The following is a 22,395-nucleotide window of genomic DNA, read 5'->3' as shown; positions in this document are numbered from 1 at the left end:
AATCAGACTCCCTGACTTCAGACTGTACTACAAAGCTACAGTAATCAAGACAATATGGTACTGGCACATAAACAGAGATATAGATCAATGGAACAGGATAGAAAGCCCAGAGATAAATCCACGCACCTACAGTCAACTAATCTATGACAAACGAGGCAAGGATACACAATGGAGAAAAGACAGTCTCTTCAATAAATCGTGATGGGAAAACTGGACAGCTACATGTAAAAGAATGAAATTAGAACACTCCCTAACACCATACACAAAACTAAACTCAAAATGGAGTAGAGACCTAAATGTAAGACTGGACACTGTAAAACTCAGAGGAAAACATAGGAAGAACACTCTTGGACATAAATCACAGCAAGATCTTTTTTTGATCCACTTCCTAGAGTAATGGAAATAAAACAAAAATAAACAAATGGGACCTAATGAAACTTAAAAGCTTTTGCACAGCAAACGAAACCACAAACAAGAGCAAAAGACAACACTCAGATAGGGAGAAAATATTTGCAAACAAATCAATGGACAAAGGATTAATCTCCAAAATATATAAATAAATAGCTCATGCAGCTCAATATTAAAAATACGAACAACCCAATCCAAAAATGGGCAGAAGACCTAAATAGACATTTCTCCAAAGAAGACATACAGATGACCAAGAGGCACATGAAAAGCAGCTCAACATCACTAATTATTAGAGAAATGCAATGAGGTGTCACCTCACACCAGTTAGCATGGGCATCATCAGGAAAACTACAAACAACAAATGCTGGAGAGGGTGTGGAGAAAAGGGAACCCTCTTGCACTGTTGGTGGGACTGTAAATTGATACAGCCATTATGGAGAACAGTATGGAGGTTCCTTAAAAAATTAAAAATAGAATTACCATATGACCCAGCAATTCCACTCCTGGGCATATATCCAGAGAAAACCATAATTCAAAAAGACACATGCACCCCAATGTTCATTGCAGCACTATTTACAACAGCCAGGTCATGGAAGCAACCTAAATGCCCATCAACAGACGAATGGATAAAGAATATGTGGTACATATATACAATGGTATATTAGCCATAAAGAGGAACGAAATTGGGTCATTTGTAGAGACTTGTGTGGATCTAGAGACTGTCATAGTGAAGTAAGTCAGAAAGAGAAAAACAAATATTGTACATTAACACATATATGCGGAACCTAGAAAGATGGTACAGATGAACCAGTTTGCTGGGCAGAAATAGAGACACAGATGTAGAGAACAAATGTATGGACACCAAGGGGGGAAAGCAGCAGGGGGTGGGGTGGTGTTGGTGTGATGAATTGGGAGATTGGGATTGACATGTATACACTGATGTGTATATAATTGATGTCTAATAATAACCTGCTTATAAAAAAATAAATTAAAATAAAAAACGAGAGAGAAAAGAAAATGTCAGACAAAAGAGAAACCTATGGCCAAAGTGAAAATGTCAGGGAACTAGATCCCACATGCCACAGTTAATAGATTCCCTCATGTCGCTTCCCTGGTGGCACAGTGGTTAAGAATTTGCCTGCCAATGCAGTGGACACAGGTTCGAGCTCTGGTCCAGAAAGATCCCACATGCCATGGAGCAACTAAGCCCATGCGCCACAACTACTGAGCCTGCGCTCTAGAACCCGTGAGCCACAACTACTGAAGCCTGTGTACCTAGAGACTGTGCTCTGCAACAAGAGAATCCACCGCAATGAGAAGCCTGTGCACCACAATGAAGGGTAGCCCATGCTCACCGCAACTAGGGAAAGCCCGAAGCCCGTGTGCAGCAACGAAGACCCAACACAGACAAAAATAAAATAAATTTTTTAAAAATTAATTAATTAAAAAAAAGATTACCCCATGTCTCAACTAAAAGATCCCATGTGCTGCAACTAAGACCCAGTGCAGCCAAATAAGTAAATAAATTTTTTTTTAAATAAAAATAAATAAACTTCCGGAGGAAAAAAAAATAGAATGGTAACCCTAACCACTTTTTCCTTGAAAATTTTTATCATTCAAAGGTTCATGGACCAAAAAAAAAAAAGGTTCATGGACTTCCCTGGTGGAGCAGTGGTTAAGAATCCGCCTACCAATGCAGGGGACATGGAGTTGAGCTCTGGTCAAGGAAGATCCCACATGCAGTGGAGCATCTAAGCCCGTGTGCCACAACTACTGAGCCTGCACTCAAGAGCCTGCAAGCCACAACTACTGAGCCCATGTGCCACAACTATGAAGCCCTCGTGCCTAGAGCCCATGGTCTGTAATAAGAGAAGCCACTGGAATGAGAAGCCCGCGCACTACAACGAAGAATAACCCCTGCTCACCACAACTACAGAAAGCCCGCGGGTAGCAACGAAGACCCGATGCAGCCAAAAATAAATAAGTATACATACTAATATGTATAAAATAGATAACTAATAAGAACCTGCTGTATAAAAAATAAAATAAAATTCAAAATAATAAAAATAAATAAATATTTAAAAAAACAAAGTCCAGGACAGGGCTTCCTTGGTGGTACAATGGTTAAGAATCCGCCTGCTAATGCAGGGGACACGGATTCAAGCCCTGGTCCAGAAAGATCTACCATGCCGCTGAGCAACTAAGCCCGGCACCACAACTACTGAGCCCATGTGCCACAACTACTGAAGCTCGCACACCTAGAGCCATGCTCTGCAACAAGAGAAGCCACCACAATGATAAGCCCACACACCTCAATGAAGAGTAGCCCCCACTCTCCGCAACTAAGGAAAGCTCGCGCGCAGCAACAAGGACCCAATGCAGCCAAAAATAAATAAATTAATTTTTTAAAAAAAGGTCCAGGACAAATTATAAAAAGGTAGAGTAGAAACCGCTACGCTCTTACCTGGAAAAAGGGATAACACTGTCATCAGGGCACCCACCAATTTATTCACTGGAGAAATATAAAAGAGAACCTGAAATGGAGTCAATCAAAATTAAATCAGAAAATCCATGAGTCCACAATGATACTTTAAAACAAGAAAAAAGAAAAGAAGGGAGAGGGGAAAACTCTTTACAGAAGTGTAACAGCTAAAACATACAAAATTTATGATAGAATCAGAAAATCACCAAGCCATCTATCATGGTTCAGGTAAAAATTACCAATGGATGCTAAAACTATTGTGAAAGGTTGTTGGGCAACAGGATATCCACATATCTTCAAATTTATCAACCCACAGTTTGCCTATTAATTGCAAAGAGAAAAAACAAGTACCTAATTTAAAGAAACCTGGCAACCACCACCTGAATCAGATGATCAAATTTCACATTGCCAATAATAATACAAACAGTTATGGGGCTCCTGATGTGATGCCCCGAGAAGGACACACCACCACCTGTATTCTTGCCAAAAAAATTTAATCTGAAACTAGTGACAACAATCAGACAAATCTAATACTATAATGCAACTAATCTGGATTCTTAAAAAAAAAAAATTAAAAGGCCAATGTCATAAAAACAAAGAGAAACAAAAAAAGAGCGAGGTGGTGGCACTGTTTGAGATTAAAGAAAGCTAACAATGCAATAAATGATCCTTGGTCTCCAGATTAAGAAAAGCAACCAGCTTATAGGACATTATTATGACATCTGGGGAAATGTGAAAATGGACTGTACATTAGATAGCATTTATTATATCAATGTTAAATTTCTTGAATGTGAAAATGATATTTTGTCTGTGGGAATGCACCCTTATTCTTAAGAAATATATCCAGGGCGTGTTAGGAATCGGGCTGCACAGCAGGAGGTGAGCAGCCAGCAAGCAAGGAAAGCTTCATATGCCACTCCCCATCGCTTCCCATCGCTCGCATTACTGCCTGAACCATCCCCCCTGCCCCGCCTCCGATCCATGGAAATACCGTCTTCTGTGAAACTGGTCCCTGGTGCCAAAAAGGCTGGGGACTGCTGTCCTAAAGTATTTAGGGATGAAGTACCATGGTGTCTACAAATTACTTTAAAATTATTATGATTCAGGGAGAAAAATGAACACATATAAAACAATGTAATGCAAAAGCAAAATGTTAACAACTCATAAACACAGATGAAGGGTATAAAAGTGTTCATTATATATTACTCTATCAACTTTCCTGTAGGTTTGACATTTTTCAGAATAAAAATTGACAAAAATTAATCCGGAACAGGGTTCAGTTAGATAGTGCACTAAAACTAATGCTGGTGATAATTAAATTAGAGGAAAAAAACAAGCATGTAGTTGCTCAGGTGAGAGTTTTTTCTTTTTTTAAACCATTAAATCATTTAGTGGCACTAAGTGATATCCAGTAAAGCATAACATCCATCATCTCCTGTGCTCTCCTTACACATTGCTTACTTGAATGCTTTGCAAGTACAGAGAAACCAAGACTGCATTAAAAGATGTCCTTACTTTATTAAATCAATATAAAAAGTGTGTACCTGTGATTTGCCACATTAAATAAAGTCTACTTGATCATAAGTGCCACTGCATGTGGCTAGGCTAAATATTATTTTGCAAAATTTTGTTTCAGATACATGTATCCACATGTGCTCTAAGTTTCAATGAAAAACATTTTTTATTATGGGTTGCAATAAAAAGTTTGAAACCTACAACTCAACAACAAAAAAAACAAACCTGATTAAAAATGGGCAAAGGACTTGGATACACATTTCTACAAGGAAGATATGCAAGTGGCCAAAAAGCACATGAAAAGGTGCTCAACATAACTAATCATTAGGAAAATGCAAATCAAACCCAGGAGATATCACCTCATACCTATTAGGGACGGCTACTATCAAAAAACCTGAAAATAACCAGTGTTGGAGAGGATGAGAATAAATCGGAACACTTATGCGCTGTTATTAGGAATGTAAAGTGATTTAGCTACTGTGGAAAAGATGGCAGTTCCTCAAAAAATTAAAAATAGAACTACCATGTGATCCAGCAATACCACTTCTGGGTATACACTCCAAAAAACTGAAAGCAAGGTCTTGAAGAGACATACATAGACCCATGTTTACAGCAGCATTATTCATGACAGCCAAAATGTGGTATGTACATACATGGAATATTATTCATCCTTAAAAAGGGAGGAAATTCGGACATCTGTTGTACATGGATGAACCTTGAGGACACTATGCTAAGTGAAATAAGCCAGTCACAAAAACAAATACTTATGATTTCATTTATATGAGGAACCTAGAGTAGCCCAATTCATAGAGACAGAAAGTAGAAGGGTGGTTGCCAGCAGGTGGGAGAAAGGGAGAACGAGGAGTTAGTGTTTAATGGCTACAGAGTTTCAGTTTTGCACAATGAAAAGAGTTTTAAAGATGGATGATAATAGTACAACAACAGGAACATACTTAACACCATGAAACTGTACACTTAAAAATAGTTAAGATGGTTAATTATATGTTATGTGTATTTTACAAGTATAAACTATTTTGAAAGGTTGAAACACTGTACTAGTACATGTTAGTTTCATTCACTTTTTAAAAATTTACTTTTTTTCTGTTTGAAGAAAGAATACATATTCATCCAGAAAGCTAGAATACAGAAAAGTGTATTTCCTTCTTAAAAATATAGCCAATATTCTCACCACACTGTTGCTGTCTTTCCTCCTACTCTTTTCAATTAATATATATTTAATTATAAAATTGGAATCATGGGCTTGATATGTAGCTGGGCAAACTTTTTTCACTTAACATGCCATGAAACACCTTTACAACAATAAAAAAAAACCCACCCAGAATCTTTTTTGTTGTTTGGAAATTATATACAAAATAAATCAATACTTACTTAGTCACTGATAATTCATTATTAAAAATGACTGAAAGAATCTCTTAGATAGAGCTTTGCATCAACTAAGATTAATTCTGGAAATTAAACCTCTAAGAGAACAATTACTGGGCCAAACGGATAAACATTTTTATGGAAACAAAATATACTGGATATTGTGAATGGCTGACTCTCCAATATCCATTCCACCCTACTTTACTGAGCACAGTAATACAGTGTATACAACTGGCCACAGATCCAGGGATGGCTCCTGATTACTCTAAACCAGAGGTCAGCAAACTTCTCTATAGAGGGTCAGATAGTAAGCATTTTTCATTTGTGGGCCATTTGGTCTCTGTCCCAACTACTCAACTCTTCCACTGTAATGCAAAAGCAGCCATAAACAATAAGGAAAAGAATGGCTGTAACTATGTTCCAATAAAACTTTATTTACAATAGGTGGTAGACCAGATTTGGCCCTGGGGCCTAGTGTGTAGACTCTTGGTCTAAAATCCCTCATCTAAATCTTTGATCTAAAATCATTGCAATCCCATCCCTTTGTACTAGAGAGTGGTCTGGAACCCAGGTTTAAGCCAATCAGTACAGGCGTTTCTTTGGCACCAATTATTGGTTCTGGGTAGGCACATGGCCTCATAGGCCCAAAGGAATTGACAGGAAGAATCCTTATTAAATGGTGTGCGAAGAGGTATTATCTCTGCCACCAGTTATAGCTAAGGAAGCACATAGTTCAATTACTGTTGGCAGTTATCCTACACTACAAGGGAAGTTAGGCTCAAGATAAAGCAAGCACTGTGGACCACAGAACAAAGAGATGGAAAAAATCTAGGTATTTAAATACATTGTCAAACCATTCAGTCAATCCACTCTGAAGTCTGAAGCGAGCCAATACATTTCCTTATTTTTTAAGTCAATTTAAATTGAGTTTTCGGGACTTCCTTGGTGGACCAGTGGTTAAGACTCTGTGCTTCCACTCTAGGGGGTATGGGTTTGATCCCTGGTAGGGTAACTAAGATCCCTCATGCCGCATGGCACGGCATGGCAATCAATCAATCCATCAAGAGAACTTTCTGTTATCTATACTCAAAACCATTCTGATAACTGAATACTATCAAATTGCCCCCAGAAGAGACTGCATGAATTTACACTTCTATAGTAGTGGACAAAAATATGTGCTTTAGCCCACTGTACTTTTATGGCCAAAAAAGTCTTAATTTATACTTTACCATTAGTTTCAATTTTATATAGTATTTAAGAAATGTCAATAAATATTAAATATTCTAAACATTCAAATCTCACCTTCTTTTCAAGAAGAATTAGTTTAAACAGGATTAGGACCTGAAGAAAGAAAAAAAAACTATCAAAATAAGAAACTCAAGCCTATTTTTCATTTGCCTTTGCCTCTCCTCAAACATAACCATGTATCACTGAATCAATAATATTAAATAATTCTAGAGCTTTAAACACTACATTGAAAATTATGAACTTATACTGAGAAATTCCTGTGTCCTCTAAAAATGTGAATACCACTTAAATTGCTATCAAATTGCACTTTTCGGAATAAGTTGCGCCATTTTTGCTTGAAATATCTGCAAGCTCTTTAAAGTTAAGGTACTATTCATTTACTTCTGGATGTCCAGGGCATTCACAGAGCAGATACTCATTACAGCTGTTAAGTGAATGATCAATGTGTGTATGTCCCAGTCAACAGACGCCTTAAGAATAAAGATCAAAAGATATAAGTATAGATATTTTACTGGAAAATGTTTCACTCTCAGGGCAACATATAAAATACTCTGCAAGATAAAAACATGTTTCTTTTAGATGTGGTATACATATACAATGGAATACTACTCAGTCATAAAAAAGAATGAAATAATGCCATTTGCAGCAACATGGATGGACCTAGAGATTATCATACTAAGTGAAGTAAGTCAGAAAGAGAAAGACAAACGCTATAGATATCACTTATATGTGGAATCTAAAATATGACATAAATGAACTTATCTATGAAAGACTCACAGACATAGAGAACAGACTTGTGGTTGCCACGTGTGTGTGTGGGAGGAGTGAATTGGGAGTCTGGGATTGGTAGATGCAAGCTATTATATAGAGAATGGATAAACAACAAGGTCCTATAGCACAGGGAACGATACTCAACATCCTGTGAAAAAAAGAAGTTTTTTTCCACTCTGATTTCATGATATCCAAAATTACAAAAACCATAGAAAAAAGTATCCTATCCTGCACAGAAATAAATGACACTATTTGTATACTTTTAGAAATTTCTACCATATAAGCACTACGAACACTTTCAACTTTGTATCACTATGACAGCTGTCTCAGGAAAACTAAAACACAGTTATGCCACGCTCTACATTAGACCATGCAGCTCGTGGAATTTGCCCAGTTAAGTAATTTTAGTACGTCATAAATTAAATAACATATCATACCTTGTGTCGAAAATGAAGCACAAGATCTCGAGGAGATAGACCTATAATGTTAAAAAAAAAAAAAGCTAATCTATGACTACCAACTACTGTTTTTGTCAAAGAAAGTTTTAACCTCCTCAAAAGAAAGGCAGGTAAAAGTAGGAATATGCAAATATTTAAATATTTATGTAATATCTCATGCACACGCATAATCAGAATTTATCAAATACTGTTAACAGTCAAACAGCACTGCGATAGAACTTTGCAATAATGAAAATGTTCTAAATCTTCACTGTTCAATAGAGTAGCCATATGTGGTCACTGAGCACTTGAAATATGGCAAGTGTGACTAACAAACTGATTTTTAAATTTTATTTAATTTCTATTAATTCTAATCTAAATGTAAACAGTCACATGTGGCTAGTGGCTCGTGTTGTGGTCATGCAGCTCTAACACCTCCCCATTTTCCAGCCATCTTACAAATTACCCAAGTTTAGAAACTATGAAGCTTGTACTACTGTGGCAGTCAATCATTTAAACATGGTTTTTGGTCACTACACCCCATAGGCTACTATTTCTGAATCACAATCTTCTCTGATCATCTGCCATAAGACAAGATAAATTAATTTAGAGAAAAACATATTCTCAGAATAGGAGCTTTGTAACCAGCTTACATTACACACAGGATTGCAAAAGTGAAGTTCCAGGGTTTGGCTACATCATGCTAAAATGGGAATTGAGCAAGCGTAAATCACTATGTGATCAACAATTTTTTTAAAACATGAAAAGGACATTTATTGAGTGCCTAACACACAAATGAATGTTCTGGGTTGTCAAAATAGCATAAAACCCTCAACTTGAAAAATCTTAGAATAGAAAAGAGCTAATAAGCAGATTTCTCTCTCTTGCTCTCCCTCTGTGTTATGACAGGGAACTGACCTGGTCAGCATTAACGTAAGGAAAACAAACTTCCATTATTACTCTGAAAAGCAGAAATTTTCCTTATACAATTAATAGTTGTAAATTTTGATACAAGTATGTTACAACCCTTCTTAATGCAAATACTGTCTCAGAAGATATTTAAGGAAGCAGCAGCATCAAATGTTGGAGAATTTAGATCCCATATAGAAACGTAATGCTTATCATGAAGTTTTACATGCAACTCAGCATGCCAAACAAAAAGAAACGAGGGCATTTCTTCTGACTTGTAAAAAAGTGACTTACCAAGATATACCTGGGATCCTTCTAATGAAGTTCCTCCCAGGGAACTATTCATATGTTCATAGAGCTCCTATAAAATAAAAATTCAGTTTAGAACACTTTACTATCATTTTAGACACTGAATTAGAAATAGGATGACCAAGGGAAAATTGGTTCTTTAACTGAGGCAATTTTGTCTCTCTGAAACTTGCCAGTTTCCAGCAATCCTTCCTTCTCTTCCTTTACATATCAGAGCTTGATTCATTTCCATGGTGGTACGGATTCCTAGGATAAATTTCCTCTACTTCCTTGCTAAATAACTAACTGTCCTACTCTCACTAGAATCCAGGAGAGATCCATGTTCTATACATCCATGGCAGCCTCAAGAAAAACATATTATCCATCTTCAGTAAAGTAGGAATGTGGTTTTTCTGTGCTTTTTAGTATGGGAGTTAGGATCCAGAAATGCGATATATAAACATACTGCTCAGTGTATTAATAACATAACAAATGTAGAGAAGAAATGCCATAGCGAAAGGGCTATTATCCATTAACAGAAACATTTATGTCATAGTCAACTGTCAATCATTATTTTCTAATAAAAGATGGCTTCATTAAGTTTAGTAAGTATGAACTGTACATTTTGGGATGATCATTGGCTCTTCAATATTATTTTCAAACAAGAATGTCCTTCTTAAGCTAATAAATGATTAGCTCACACTATTAAAAATCTACTTGATTCATCAATCTGTCTTCACACACATCTATGGGGGGGGGATAAAGTTACCTTTAGAATGGAAATTTGGGAAAAATCCTTCTCTTCAAAATATGCATGCGTAATGAGTTGAAGTTTTGCTTGAAGTAAGCCATAGAGAGGCTTAAAGAAAAAGAGAAATTACCATTAGTTTGATAATAGTAAAAAAAACAAACACCCCACGACTTTTTAACTTGAAAAGACTGAGAAGGAAAAAGTTACTGACAACTTTAGTATCTTATTATTCACAGCTGAACATTAAGTCACTGTTCTAGCTCCTGGACTGCAGCTGCAAAGTGCCTGACCCACTCAGAGCACCGGGGTTGAGAGTGAGCACAGACCTCCTGGGTCTTGCTGCAGTCACTCAGCTGCGTAACTCTGGGCACTTAACCTCTCCATGTCTGCTGACTGATGTGAACATGGGTATATGAAAAGACAGTACATCTTCTGGGGCTTTCTCATCTTAAATAACACAGGTAAAAGCACTTTCTAGAGTATCTGGCATATAGAAAGCACTTAAATGCTAGCCATCATTATCATAAAATTTAAAACATATCGTAATCCTGCACACTGTTCTGCTAGCTTGTAGTAACGTTTAATCATCCTTATAGCACTAATTCTTATATTCAGTTGAACATTCATGATTAAATTTAATTTCATTTCCCCTTTTTTTGCCCTCTATAGAGGCTTAAAACAACTAGTCTGTGTCCTTTATAATATCCTATATCATATTCTTTTGTATATCCGAAAAAAGTTACTCCTTAATTCTTATTTCTCTATTTAAAACCTTCTTCCTACCATTTCCATCCTTTTATGTTCTGTTCTAGATGTTTTCTGGTTTCTGTGTCCTTTTTAGGATGCAGAGACTAATGTTGAATATATACTCTAATTAGTTAAAACAAGTAATAGTGGAATAGTTTTCTCCCCCAATATCCCGGTTAATATATCATTATTTCTATCTAAATATATTTTTATATATAGACTAAAATGCACTATGAACCACCAAACATTTTTGTGTGAGCTGGCTCTATCTGTCTGATAAAACTGGCTTTTCACCCCAATTTTATCACATAGCAGTTACATGTTCATGAGAGTTAGACATTTTTTCTCTGAGATATATCTTTATTTGTGAAATGAGAACAATAAATACTTAGATCTCTCTTCTTACGAGGATTAAAATGACAACTATATCTAAAAAGTGCCTGGTATAGAATACTTGACATATAGGCACTTGATAAGTGGCACTTGTTATTATTATTACTGTTCTTTGAAGAATTATTCAGGAAGCCTTTCAACATGTTGTGTTTATTCAATATCCAGCACTCCTATACTTTGGTCATCTGGTCCAGCATTAAAAACAATAATTCACTGATGTATATTTTTTCAGGCTACCCTTCTAGAAACTGTGTACAGGAATCAGATTAGCAATTTACCAATTTTCTGATATTGAAGTCTTTTATAACCATTCCTTTCCTAGGAGACTATTCTTGCCCTATATTTAAAATTACTTGGGACTTCCCTGGTGGCGCAGTGGTTAAGAATCCACCCCCCTATGCAGGGGACATGGGTTCAACCCCTGGTCTGGGAAGATCCCATATGCCGCAGAGCAACTAAGCCCACGCACACAACTACTGAGCCTGTGCTCTAGAGCCCGCAAGCCACAACTACTGAGCCCGCGCGCCTAGAGCCTGTGCTCTGCAACAAGAGAAGCCACTGCAATGAGACGCCCGTGAACCGCAAGGAAGAGCAGCCCCCGCTTGCTGCTCTAGAGAAAGCCCGCGTGCAGCAAAGAAGACCCAATGCAGCTAAAAAACAAACAAAAAATTACTCTCTTGGAACAAATATCCTGATCCTCAAAATCTTATTAGTAAGGTCCATAGTACTAAATTATTCTCACTCAAGTTTTTTTTTAAAGCTTAGTACTAAGCAAGCTACATTTAAATTGTCTGTGAATATAAGAAATTGGAACAACTGCAGAAGAAATAATTAAATAAAACCATAGTTTTTTTGGTGACTAGGCTAATGAAATATTCTGTTTTGCGTTAGGTTAACTGCAGAAACATTTGTACTCAGTAATCATATAGATCTAAGATAATTAATATGATAGATATCTAGATACTTTTTCCCACAAACAGAAGTGGGGGGACTATATTTTACATGTAGAACTAGGCATCTGGTGTTACTGGTAAAGGTGTTATTAACCCATTAATAATACAAATGGGACATCACAAATGATTTAATAGAGACAGCTATGAAAAATAAGAAATGCTATATATTTTCTTTTGAAAACTAAAAAGTTAAAATGATTATAAACTTGCATCTGATCAACCTGTACAGAGAAGAAACAATTTTAAAGTGTTGTTATAGTACAATTCATTATGTCATTTCCTTTCCTCAAACATTTTCCGTTTTTTGTGTTTTTTTTTTGCGGTATGCAGGCCTCTCACTGTTGTGGCCTCTCTGGTTGCGGAGCACAGGCTCCGCAGGCGCAGGCTCAGCGGCCATGGCTCACGGGCCCAGCCGCTCCACGGCATGTGGGATCTTCCCGGACCGGGGCATGAACCCGTGTCCCCTGCCTCGGCAGGCGGACTCTCAACCACTGCGCCACCAGGGAAGCCCACACATTTTCAGTTTTTAAAGAGCAAGCTAGGGATACAATTTTTCACTGCAAAGAGCCATGCACTTTTGTATCATCAATAAAATCTGAGTAATTACGATACTTTGAATTTTAGTAAAATATTACTTATCTACAGTCTCGAGAACAAAACAAAGCTGGATAAATTAAATATATCAGATGCCTCATTTTGCTCATGTATCAACCTCCTTCCCCAAAACTGATCTATTAGATTTCCTCCCTCTTAAGTAGTTTTGGGCAGAGGGGAAATGAGAGTGAACCTGCTGAAAGGCAAAGAGGAGATGCAAGAGCATCAACAATAAGCCTCTAATTTTAATATATCACTGTTTTCATAAACCTCTCCTCATTCTAATAATGCTTTATCATCAAATAAAAAGCTGCCATGAGTGTTTAACATTAACAGGTTACTTGGTCTCTTACCAGCTTGCTTAGAACACAGACACTTTTCTGAACGGTCTCTCTGGTGATATCTGCTTGCCGTACCTTCAATGCCTATTATAAACAAATAGTCATTATTAAAAACATTTCATGGACATATTTAAAAATAATTATTTTTCAATATAACACAGCAATCAGAAAAAGTATCTTACACTTAATTAAAAGCACTTATTGAGAATCTCAATTTATTGAATGAATAAGTGTCAGCCAGAGCACTCTGCCAGAATCTGGCGGGCAATGGGAACATAACAGTGAGAGACAATCTCTACTCTCAGGGAATTCAGTCTGGAGGAGATTACTTGATGTGTAAATTGCCACATCCATAATGCAAATCAGTCATCCCTGGTTCTGGTTTTAAAATGGACACCCCTTTCGGAGATTAATGTTTCTGGTGAGAAAGGGACAGTTTAACAGCTTGTTTCTCCAGAGATGGAAGAATTGTCAGCAGTTTTGTTAAGCTGGTTATTCTACGTTACTGGAGTCTACCCTGGCACACCTGTATTGTATTGTAGCCCAGCCCTGAGCCGTAACTCAAGCCTTGGTGATTCTGAAGATGACTACATGAGATATCTGCAGTTCTCTGCTAGTAGGAAACAGGACTTGATCAACCTCAGGTAAGGCTGTGAGGGCAGTAAGAATGACTCTTCCCCCCCAGTGTACTGCCTGACGTCTCCTTGGATCTGTCCTGAGGACCATGGGGTCTCAGTGTCTTCAACTGCCTGAGGACTGATGATTCGTCATTAGATTACATCAAGAGTAGAGCCTTTCCTCAATCTGTTTCTACCTGTTTACCTTGATTGGATTCATCCATCGGGTCTCAGCTTTGTTCAAAAGGAAAGGAAAGGCTTTCTCCTAGGCTCTAGGGCTCTCTGATATCTGCTTTATCTGTCTGGTTATCATATGAGGTGAGAACAACCTGGAGGAATGGGCAACCCCAATATACTCTGGAGTGGGTCAGACTCAGGAGGTGTCGGAGACACGCAGTATGAAATGCCACTTAAAGGCTGTCTATGTAGAGCATGAGAACTGTTGTTAATGACAACAGCATCAGAGGAATAATTTTACTAGTGGTTATACAATTTACAAGGGATAAGAGGTAGTGAAAGGAACAGATTTCCAAGAAAGGGCAGCAGCTCAATTCATCTCATCTAATAAGATGTAAGGTACATGAAGAAATCAAATGCGTAATTATTCGCAGGTTTCTTTATCTTTAAACTCAGTTATTCATTTGAACCACAAACATTTACTGGGTGTGTCCTATGTTCCAGGCCCTGCGCATGGAGGGTTATTTCACAGTAGTTAACTACTTTGGGTATGCTGGGATTTATTCGTGCAGTTTACTTTTAAATGCCTGAGGGAAACACACACACACACACACACACAGAGCAAATGTGGTAGAACATTAACAACTGTTGAATGTAGATGGTGGGTATACAGGTGTTTATTGTGCAATTCTTTTAATTTATCTGCGTGTTTGAAACGTTCATTATAAAAGCTGAAAGAAAATTTTTAAAGACTTACTAAGTTAATTACCCACCTGAGGAAGCTTTTAAAACTTTGTAATTGCCTAGGATCTACTACCAGAGATTCTACTTCAGTCTGTAGAAGGAAAGGCCTGGCAAGTATACTTAAATTAAAAAAAAAAAGTCTCTGGGGCTTCCCTGGCCGTCCAGTGGTTGGGACTCCGTGCTTCCACTGCAGGAGGCACAGCTTCGATCCCTGGTCAGGGAACTAAGATCCCGCATGCTGTGGCCAAAAAAAAAAAAATCTCTTGGCCAAAAAAAAAAAAAAAAAAGAGTCTCCATGTAGTTCTGGTTAAAAACCATTGTTTTAGAGCAGCGGTTCATAGTCTTGCCTACATATTAGAATCACCTGGGAAACTTTTCATACTCCTGATGCCCAGAACGTTAAATCAGAATCTCTGGGGTTGGGACCTAGTCATCCCAAGTATCTAAAGCTCACCAGGTGATTCCAACAGTGAAGCCGAGGTTGAAAAGGCTCACTACTTCAGAGTATTAATCATTTCATAAGAGGAAAGAGATCTTTACTCAGAAAGGGTATCCCCACCACAAAAAGAACGGTGCTGCACAGAAGCAAACCAGGAAAGGGGAAGCTACCCATCTTGATTTATTTAAATTTATTAATTAGAGATATTATAGTAAGTTAGGCATTAAGCGGGAAGGTAAGTTTAAGAATGATCAAAATCTTAGTTATATATAATTAAGATAACTTGCAAGTAGTTTGCAGCTACTATAAGTACTTTCCATTACTTCTAGAATGTTCCTTAAAAAAAATACAACACTCATTACCATTCCATTTTTTAAAGTTACGTACCAAACACTAGAAATAGAAAACTCAAGGACACCATGAAATTGACATACAGTATTTTGAAGACAAATGGATAATTTTGGTATCAATATCTAAAAACAATGTACAAAATATTATACAATATAATTAGTCGCCAATGTCAACTTAGAAAAACATTCATGTGAATTAAACTGGTACTATAGAGAATACAGCTACATGGTTTATAAAACTTTAAAACAGTATCACAGGTACCACATGAAACATAAAGATTATGTATTTCCCCAAATTCTACATCTTAAGTGGCCAACAATTAAACAATTTTTTAGTGTTTTTTGGTGTTATTCATTTTAACTGTACCTTGGCTTCAATTTGTCGATAGCAAGAGATACCATATACAGTGGCTCCATTTCCATTTCTGGGTGGCAAGTGAAAAAACACAGTATCTAAGAGATATACAGAAAAAGGTAAATACCAAAGTGGACTACCCATATTAATAATGAACTTTGACGTTATTATAATGCAGTCACTTAAACAAAAACGATGAAGTAACACATGTCAGACTTATTTCTAGCATCACAACCACTGGTTTCTTAGAATTCCTCTCACTGCCTTCCAGTGTACACGCATGACAAAAAGCCCAAGAGGCTGAATCATAACAGGTCGAATTGAGACTACAATCATTTTTCTCAGAAAATACTTCATTATACAGGATTATTCCAGATAAAAAGAAAGTAAAGAATCATACAGGGAATTCTCTGATGGTCCAGTGGTTAAGACTCTGCACTCTCACTGCTAAGGGCCTGGGTTCTACCCCTGGTCGGGAACTAAGATCCCATAAGCCGTGTGGCCAAAAAGAAGAAACAAAAAAAAAGTTTATCCTTAGGGACTTCCTTGGTGGTGCAGTGGTTCAGAAACCACCTACCAATGCAGGGGACACGGGTTTGAGCCCTGGTCCAGGAAGATCCCACATGCCGCGGAGCAACTAAGGCCGTGTGCCACAACTACTGAGCCTGAGCTCTAAGGCCCGTGAGCCATAACTACTGAGCCCGCGCGCCTAGAGCCTATGCTCTGCAACAGGAGAAGCCACCGCAATGAGAAGCCCGCACCCCGCAACGAAGAGTAGACCCTGCTCGCCGCAACTAGAGAAAGCCCGCATGCAGCAACGAAGACCCAATGCAGCCAAAAACAAATAAATAAATAAATTTATATATATATAAAAAAAGAATCATACAGACCAAAGGCAACACATAAATTTTGAATAGATCCAAGAAATTCTTGGGACAATTGGGGAAATTTGAACATAGATTAGATATGAGATGGTATTATGGAGTTACTGTTGAATCCCTTAGCTGTGGTAAAAGAATCGAACGTCATCCCGGGGAATGATCTTATTTTTACAAGATGCAGGCTGAAGTATTTAAAGTGTCATGATGTTTGCAACTGACTTTCAAACAGTATAGGCAAAACTGTACACATATATAAAGAAAGTTTGTGGAATATTTACTATTCTTCCAACTTTTCTGTATGTTTAAAAGCTTTCATGATAAAAAGGTTTAAAAAAGAAGTCTTGTGAGGTTAAAAGTACAGCATTTTAATTTTATGTTAGAGACTTCCCTGTGGCGCAGTGGTTAAGAATCTACCTGCCAATGCACGGGACACGTGATCGAGTCCTTGTCTGGGAAAATCCCACATGCCGTGGAGCAACTAAAGCTGTGCGCTACGTTTACTGAGCCTGCGCTCCAGAGCCCGTAAGCCACAACTACTGAAGCCCACGCTCTGCAACAAGAGAAGCCAGGGCAACGAGAAGCCCACGCACCGCAACGAAGAGTAGCCCCCTCCCTCTGCAACTAGAAAAAGCCTGTGCGCGACAACGAGGACCCAATGCAGCAAAAATAAATAAATATAAATTTTAAAAATTAATTTTATGTTAAACTGCAGAGTAATATTTGCTTCATTTCATACAAAAATTAGTAAATATTAGAAAAATAAGTAGCCAAACCAAGTTTAATCTTGTGTCTCGGTAGAGCCTCTAATACCATGATAAAGTATAGTATATTTATTTCTTCATTAAGCCATTCAAAGCACTCATCTATACGGTGACAGGAGACTCAGTACTAACTTCACAGCATTGCTTTCCTTGAGGGTGTTAACATGCTCCCCACGCATGCAAGCCAACTTTTAAGCAGAGCACTGTGATGGCAGTGCTCCAGAGGTGGAGAAGCAATCCCAGCTGTTTTCAGGTGGGCACTAGAGGACGAAGCTAGAGCTCCAATCAATCTGCAGCTGGTGCAGGTAAAGCTCCTTAGTTTGTCTCTGAGAGGAGTCTGAAGTTTAAATGCAGAAAGTGCTACCAGTAGCAGATGTCCTAATATGGCTAATTACTTACTTTGGCCGGAGCTCTTGGCAAAGGAGTGGCCAGTGTCCGCCAACCATTACCAATATAAGCCTGGCACTTCTCTGCAGATCCTCTAGTATATGACTAACTAGTCATCTCCAAAGAAGCATTTAAATATTTTATGAATAGTCACAATAGGCCAAAGGTCTTTCATTACCAAAGTACTCAGACTCGTGGCAAATTTTTTAAAAAGCCACCTACTGATTGCTCCACTGTCTGTTTACATACCTTCTTGGTAGTTGTGTGCGCCATCTGGTAAGGCAAGGAATGGCAAATACTTCCATTCTTCAGGTAGAGTGTGACTGTCATGTCCATCTCCTGGAATCAGGGGCGGGTAAGAGAATTCAACCTAAAATGGTAAGGAATGTTAGCCAACAGGTTGATGATCAAAGGCAGCATTATATCCTGGCAGACAAAAATGCTTTCAAATTCTGAATGACAGAACTAAGGATAAGCCACACTTCTTGATGCCATTTTCAGCAAACCTATGGTATAGAAGAGGAAAAAGAAAAAGGGAGGAAAGCCACGGAGCAACTAAGCCCGTGTGCCACAACTACTGAGCCCGCGTGCTGTAACTACTGAAGCCCGCGCGCCTAGAGCCCGTGCTCCGCAACAAGAGGAGCCACTGCAATGAGAAGCCCTGCACCACAACTAAGAGTAGCCCCTGCTCGCCACAAGTAGAGAAAGTGCGTGAGCAGCAATGAAGACCCAACACAGCCATAAATAAATAGATACATAAAGTTTAAGAAAAAAACCCTAGAAAAAAAGAAAGAAAAAAATGAGGAAAAAAAAATTAGTAAGCCTTTTTCCCCTTTTTTATTTAAAGGAGTTTAACTTTGATGTGCACAAGGGTAGTGGGTAGTGGTGGTGGTGACTGGATTGGAGATGTACATGTGGGAGCTGTTATCAAATAGACGGTAACTGAAGACATGGAGCCCTGAGAAAAACCAATATCCTCCTGAACTGAGTAGGAGAGATCCAACAAAGGAGCCTAAGAAGTTGGGCCAAGTTCTAGATTTGCTTCCCATCAGTTGGCTCCCTTGCTCCCAATACTTGAAGCTTTGAGTCTATGGTTTCGATGGGTTGTTAGGGAGGTGAATGGGCATTAACCACCACTTTAGATTATTTTTTTCCCAAGACTGAGAAGTGATCAATGAAGTCTCTCTAATACTGTTTGTCTTGTAGAAATAACAAAGTTTTTAGTATAAGCCCACGGTTTCTGGCATTCCCTAGGTTTACTAACATTTTCCCTTTGCTTATGGGGTTTCTTTTGTTGTTATTTCAATGAGACTTTTGGAGAGGAAGGCAGAATTAAATGCTGAGGACTTGGGTTATCATACTGACGTAAGTTCTAAGTGTCTTATGTTTAATTTTCTTTCAAAGTATATTTAAGCAGGAATTTGCACTGCATTAGTAATAAATACACTGAAGTTGGAAAAACATAGGGGTAAGAATCACTTTTAGATTCCATCTTTAATGTGGAAAGACATGATGGCTCATTTCCCCACATCTCAAGGTAATCAAGGTGCCACTAGTCACATGAGAGCCGATTATAAAAGGACTTTAATAATGATTATTTTTAACAGGTGATCTAGTTCTATATTGAAAATGTTTAAATTTCCCTGCGTCCACCTCCAGAAGCAATCAACATTTCAGTTTGAAAGGATCAGTTACTTAACATCAATTAACTGAAGGCTGGGCATAAATAATCTCAAGCTGCATTTCACATTTCTCTGTGTCTTCTCCATGATACCAGTTTTATATTGGCTAATCTTAAAAGTGTAAGGGAAGGCAAGGTGTGCCACAGAGGGAAAGACATAAATTCAAAGCCGATGCTATGAAGCTGGTAGTTACAGAGCTAAAAAAAATTCCCAACTCAGAATTCTTACTTTAACAAGGGAAAAAGAAACAAGAAAATTATTGTATTTTATGTAAACACTAAAGTCCAATATATAACACCTAAGAAGTACTGGTAATTATCACAAAATAATTTCTTTTGGAAAACCACTAATTTTTATGTACAGTATTTATTTTAAAAGTATTTAGTATGGAATAAACATGCTTCTAAATAAATATAAACATAATGGACTCAAATTCTCACAAATACTTCATGAAGTATGTTGCTCTCTAGGATCCAAAAAAATTTGCCAACTAAAACTTATCACTTGCAATCTGCCTCTACAAGGATTAGGTCACTAGCCACTGCAGTCACTGACCTTCAACACACCCTGAAAGGAGTTCAGGGAGGACATCAGGAATGAGGCACTCTGTGCTCTGGGAAAAACTGGCAGAACGGGCCTTCAGAGAGTTAGATCTTTTCAGAAGATTTGAGCCCAATTTCTTGCATCTTCTCATATCTAGAAAAGCACTAAAATCATTAACGGAGACATCTGCTCCTCGTGACTAGCAGCAACCCTCTGCCAAAATGTGTGCTTGATTGCACACATCCCCTTCACCAACTCACACGTATACTGGGACTTCCATGGTGCTACAGCGGTTAAGTATTTGCCTTCAGGGCTTCCCCGGTGGCGCAGTGGTTAGGAATCTGCCTGCCAATGCAGGGGACACGGGTTCGAGCCCTGGTCCGGGAGGATCCCACATGCCGCAGAGCAACTAAGCCCGTGCGCCACAACTACTGAGCCTGCACTCTGGAGCCCGTGTGCCACAACTGCTGAGGCCTGTGCACCTAGAGCCCATACTCTGCAGGGAGAGGCCACCGCAATGAGAAGCCTGCTCGCCGCAACTAGAGAAAGCCCGTGGACAGCAACGAGGACCCAACGCAGCCAAAAGTAAAATAAATAAATAAAATAATAATAATAATAGATTTAGGGTATTTCCTTAAAAAAAAGAATCTACCTTCCAATGCAGGCAATGCAGGTTCGATCCCTGGTTGGGGAACTAAGATCCCACATGTCGAGGGGCAACTAAGCCTGTGTGCCACAACTACTGAGCCCACACGCCGCAATGAAGACCCAGTGCAGCCATAAATAAACAAACAAAATCTCCATAAAACAAAAAATCACAGGTATACTAACCTCTCCTGCTACTTCTTCAGAGCAGTTCCTCAGAGGTTTCTGAGAGGTTATCTCCTGGGCTATAGTCCTCATTTTGCCCCAAATAAAACTTAACTCACAACTCTCATGTTGTGTGGTTTTTTTTTTTTTGTATTCATTTGACAAGTTTAATCTAGAAAATGCCAAAATAAAGTAGTATGACAACACTCAACCTCTCATTTAATATTTATTTATTTATTTTGGCTGCGCCAGGTCTTAGTTGCAGCAGGTGGGATCTTCATTGGGGCATGCGGACTTCTTAGTTGCAGCATGTGAACTCTTAGTTGCAGCATGCGTGTGGGATCTAGTTCCTCAATCAGGGCTCAAACCCAGGCCCCCTGCATTGGGAGCGTGGAGTCTTACCCACTGGACCACCAGGGAAGTCCCTCAATCTCTTATTTAAACATGGAAATGCAATTTGAAACAATAAAGTTTTTACTCATATATTTAAAAACATGAAAAAGATTATTCATATTTTGTGTTGACAAGAGTATGGGGCTTGGCTGTGGGACTGTAAATTGGTACAGCAGTTTGGATGACTATTTGGCAGTATTATCAAATCAACAATACACTGACTCAGAAATTTCAGTTTTAGAAATTTATCCCACGAATACACAGATATTCACACAGATAAGTACAAAAACACTCACAGAAACATGACTTATTGAAGCATAAAAATCGGAAACCTAAATATTCATCAGAAGATTGGTCAAATAAATTTTACATCAGTTCTATCCAGCTGTAAAAGAATCGTAGATTTATAATATATTGATAAAGCAAGATAGGTATGGTATACTATATAGTAGGTAAAATAAGAGCCCTCCAGACGTGTCCATCTCCTAATCCCCAGAATCTGTCAATGTTACCTTACAATGCAAAAGGACATTGCACATAAGATTATCTCCAGATGGGGATTATCCAGGCGGTCCCAATGTAATCACAAGGGTCCTTATAAGAGAGAGCAGAAGAGACAGAGTCAGAGATATTTGAAGATGCTATGCTTCAAGATGCTTTGAAGATGGAGGAAGGGACCATGAGCTAAGGAATGCAGGCGACCTCTAGAAGCTGGAAAAGGCAAGAAAACTGATTCTCCCTTAGAGCATCCTGAAGAAACGCAGAGCTGCCAACACCCTGATTTTAGCCTAGTGAAACCCATGTCTGACTTCCAGAACGCTAATAAATTTGTGTTGTTTTAAGTGTGTTGTTTGTGGTAACAGAAGCAATAGAAAATTAATACATACTGTTAAATTTAAGAAGCAAGCAGGATATCAGTAAATATAGTATAATCCTACTTATACTGTGATTCCATTTATGCTAACAATTATACATCTTTGTAAATGGATTAAAAAACATGCTTGAAAAAACCTTTAATAGAGGTTTTTATCTCTGG

The 22,395-nt window shown here is 38.2% G+C and overlaps 1 protein-coding gene across 7 annotated transcripts in view; it reads right to left on the bottom strand.

Moving 5' to 3' along the window:
- AVL9 (AVL9 cell migration associated) overlaps positions 1-22,395 on the bottom strand; it is a 68,883-nt gene that overhangs the window by 31,768 nt on the left and 14,720 nt on the right. For all 7 annotated transcript variants that reach the window (XR_013829889.1, XR_013829890.1, XR_013829891.1 and 4 more), the window contains exons 2-9: positions 18,181-18,301; positions 15,915-16,000; positions 13,233-13,304; positions 10,211-10,300; positions 9,448-9,514; positions 8,245-8,285; positions 7,091-7,129; positions 2,873-2,942 (exon numbers count right to left, since the gene is read on the bottom strand). Coding sequence is in view for 4 of the 7 variants with exons in the window: in XM_079932251.1 (XP_079788377.1) it covers positions 2,873-2,942; positions 7,091-7,129; positions 8,245-8,285; positions 9,448-9,514; positions 10,211-10,300; positions 13,233-13,304; positions 15,915-16,000; positions 18,181-18,301 (586 nt within the window). In the remaining 3 variants the exon portion in view is untranslated. The remainder of the gene's footprint in view (positions 1-2,872; positions 2,943-7,090; positions 7,130-8,244; positions 8,286-9,447; positions 9,515-10,210; positions 10,301-13,232; positions 13,305-15,914; positions 16,001-18,180; positions 18,302-22,395) is intronic.

The sequence above is a fragment of the Stenella coeruleoalba genome (assembly GCF_951394435.1).
Source record: "Stenella coeruleoalba genome assembly, chromosome: 9".
In the NCBI taxonomy this organism is placed as follows: Eukaryota; Metazoa; Chordata; class Mammalia; order Artiodactyla; family Delphinidae; genus Stenella; species Stenella coeruleoalba.
The sequence above is the reverse complement of the archived record's forward strand: the minus strand, read 5'-3'. Positions and strand labels throughout refer to the sequence as shown.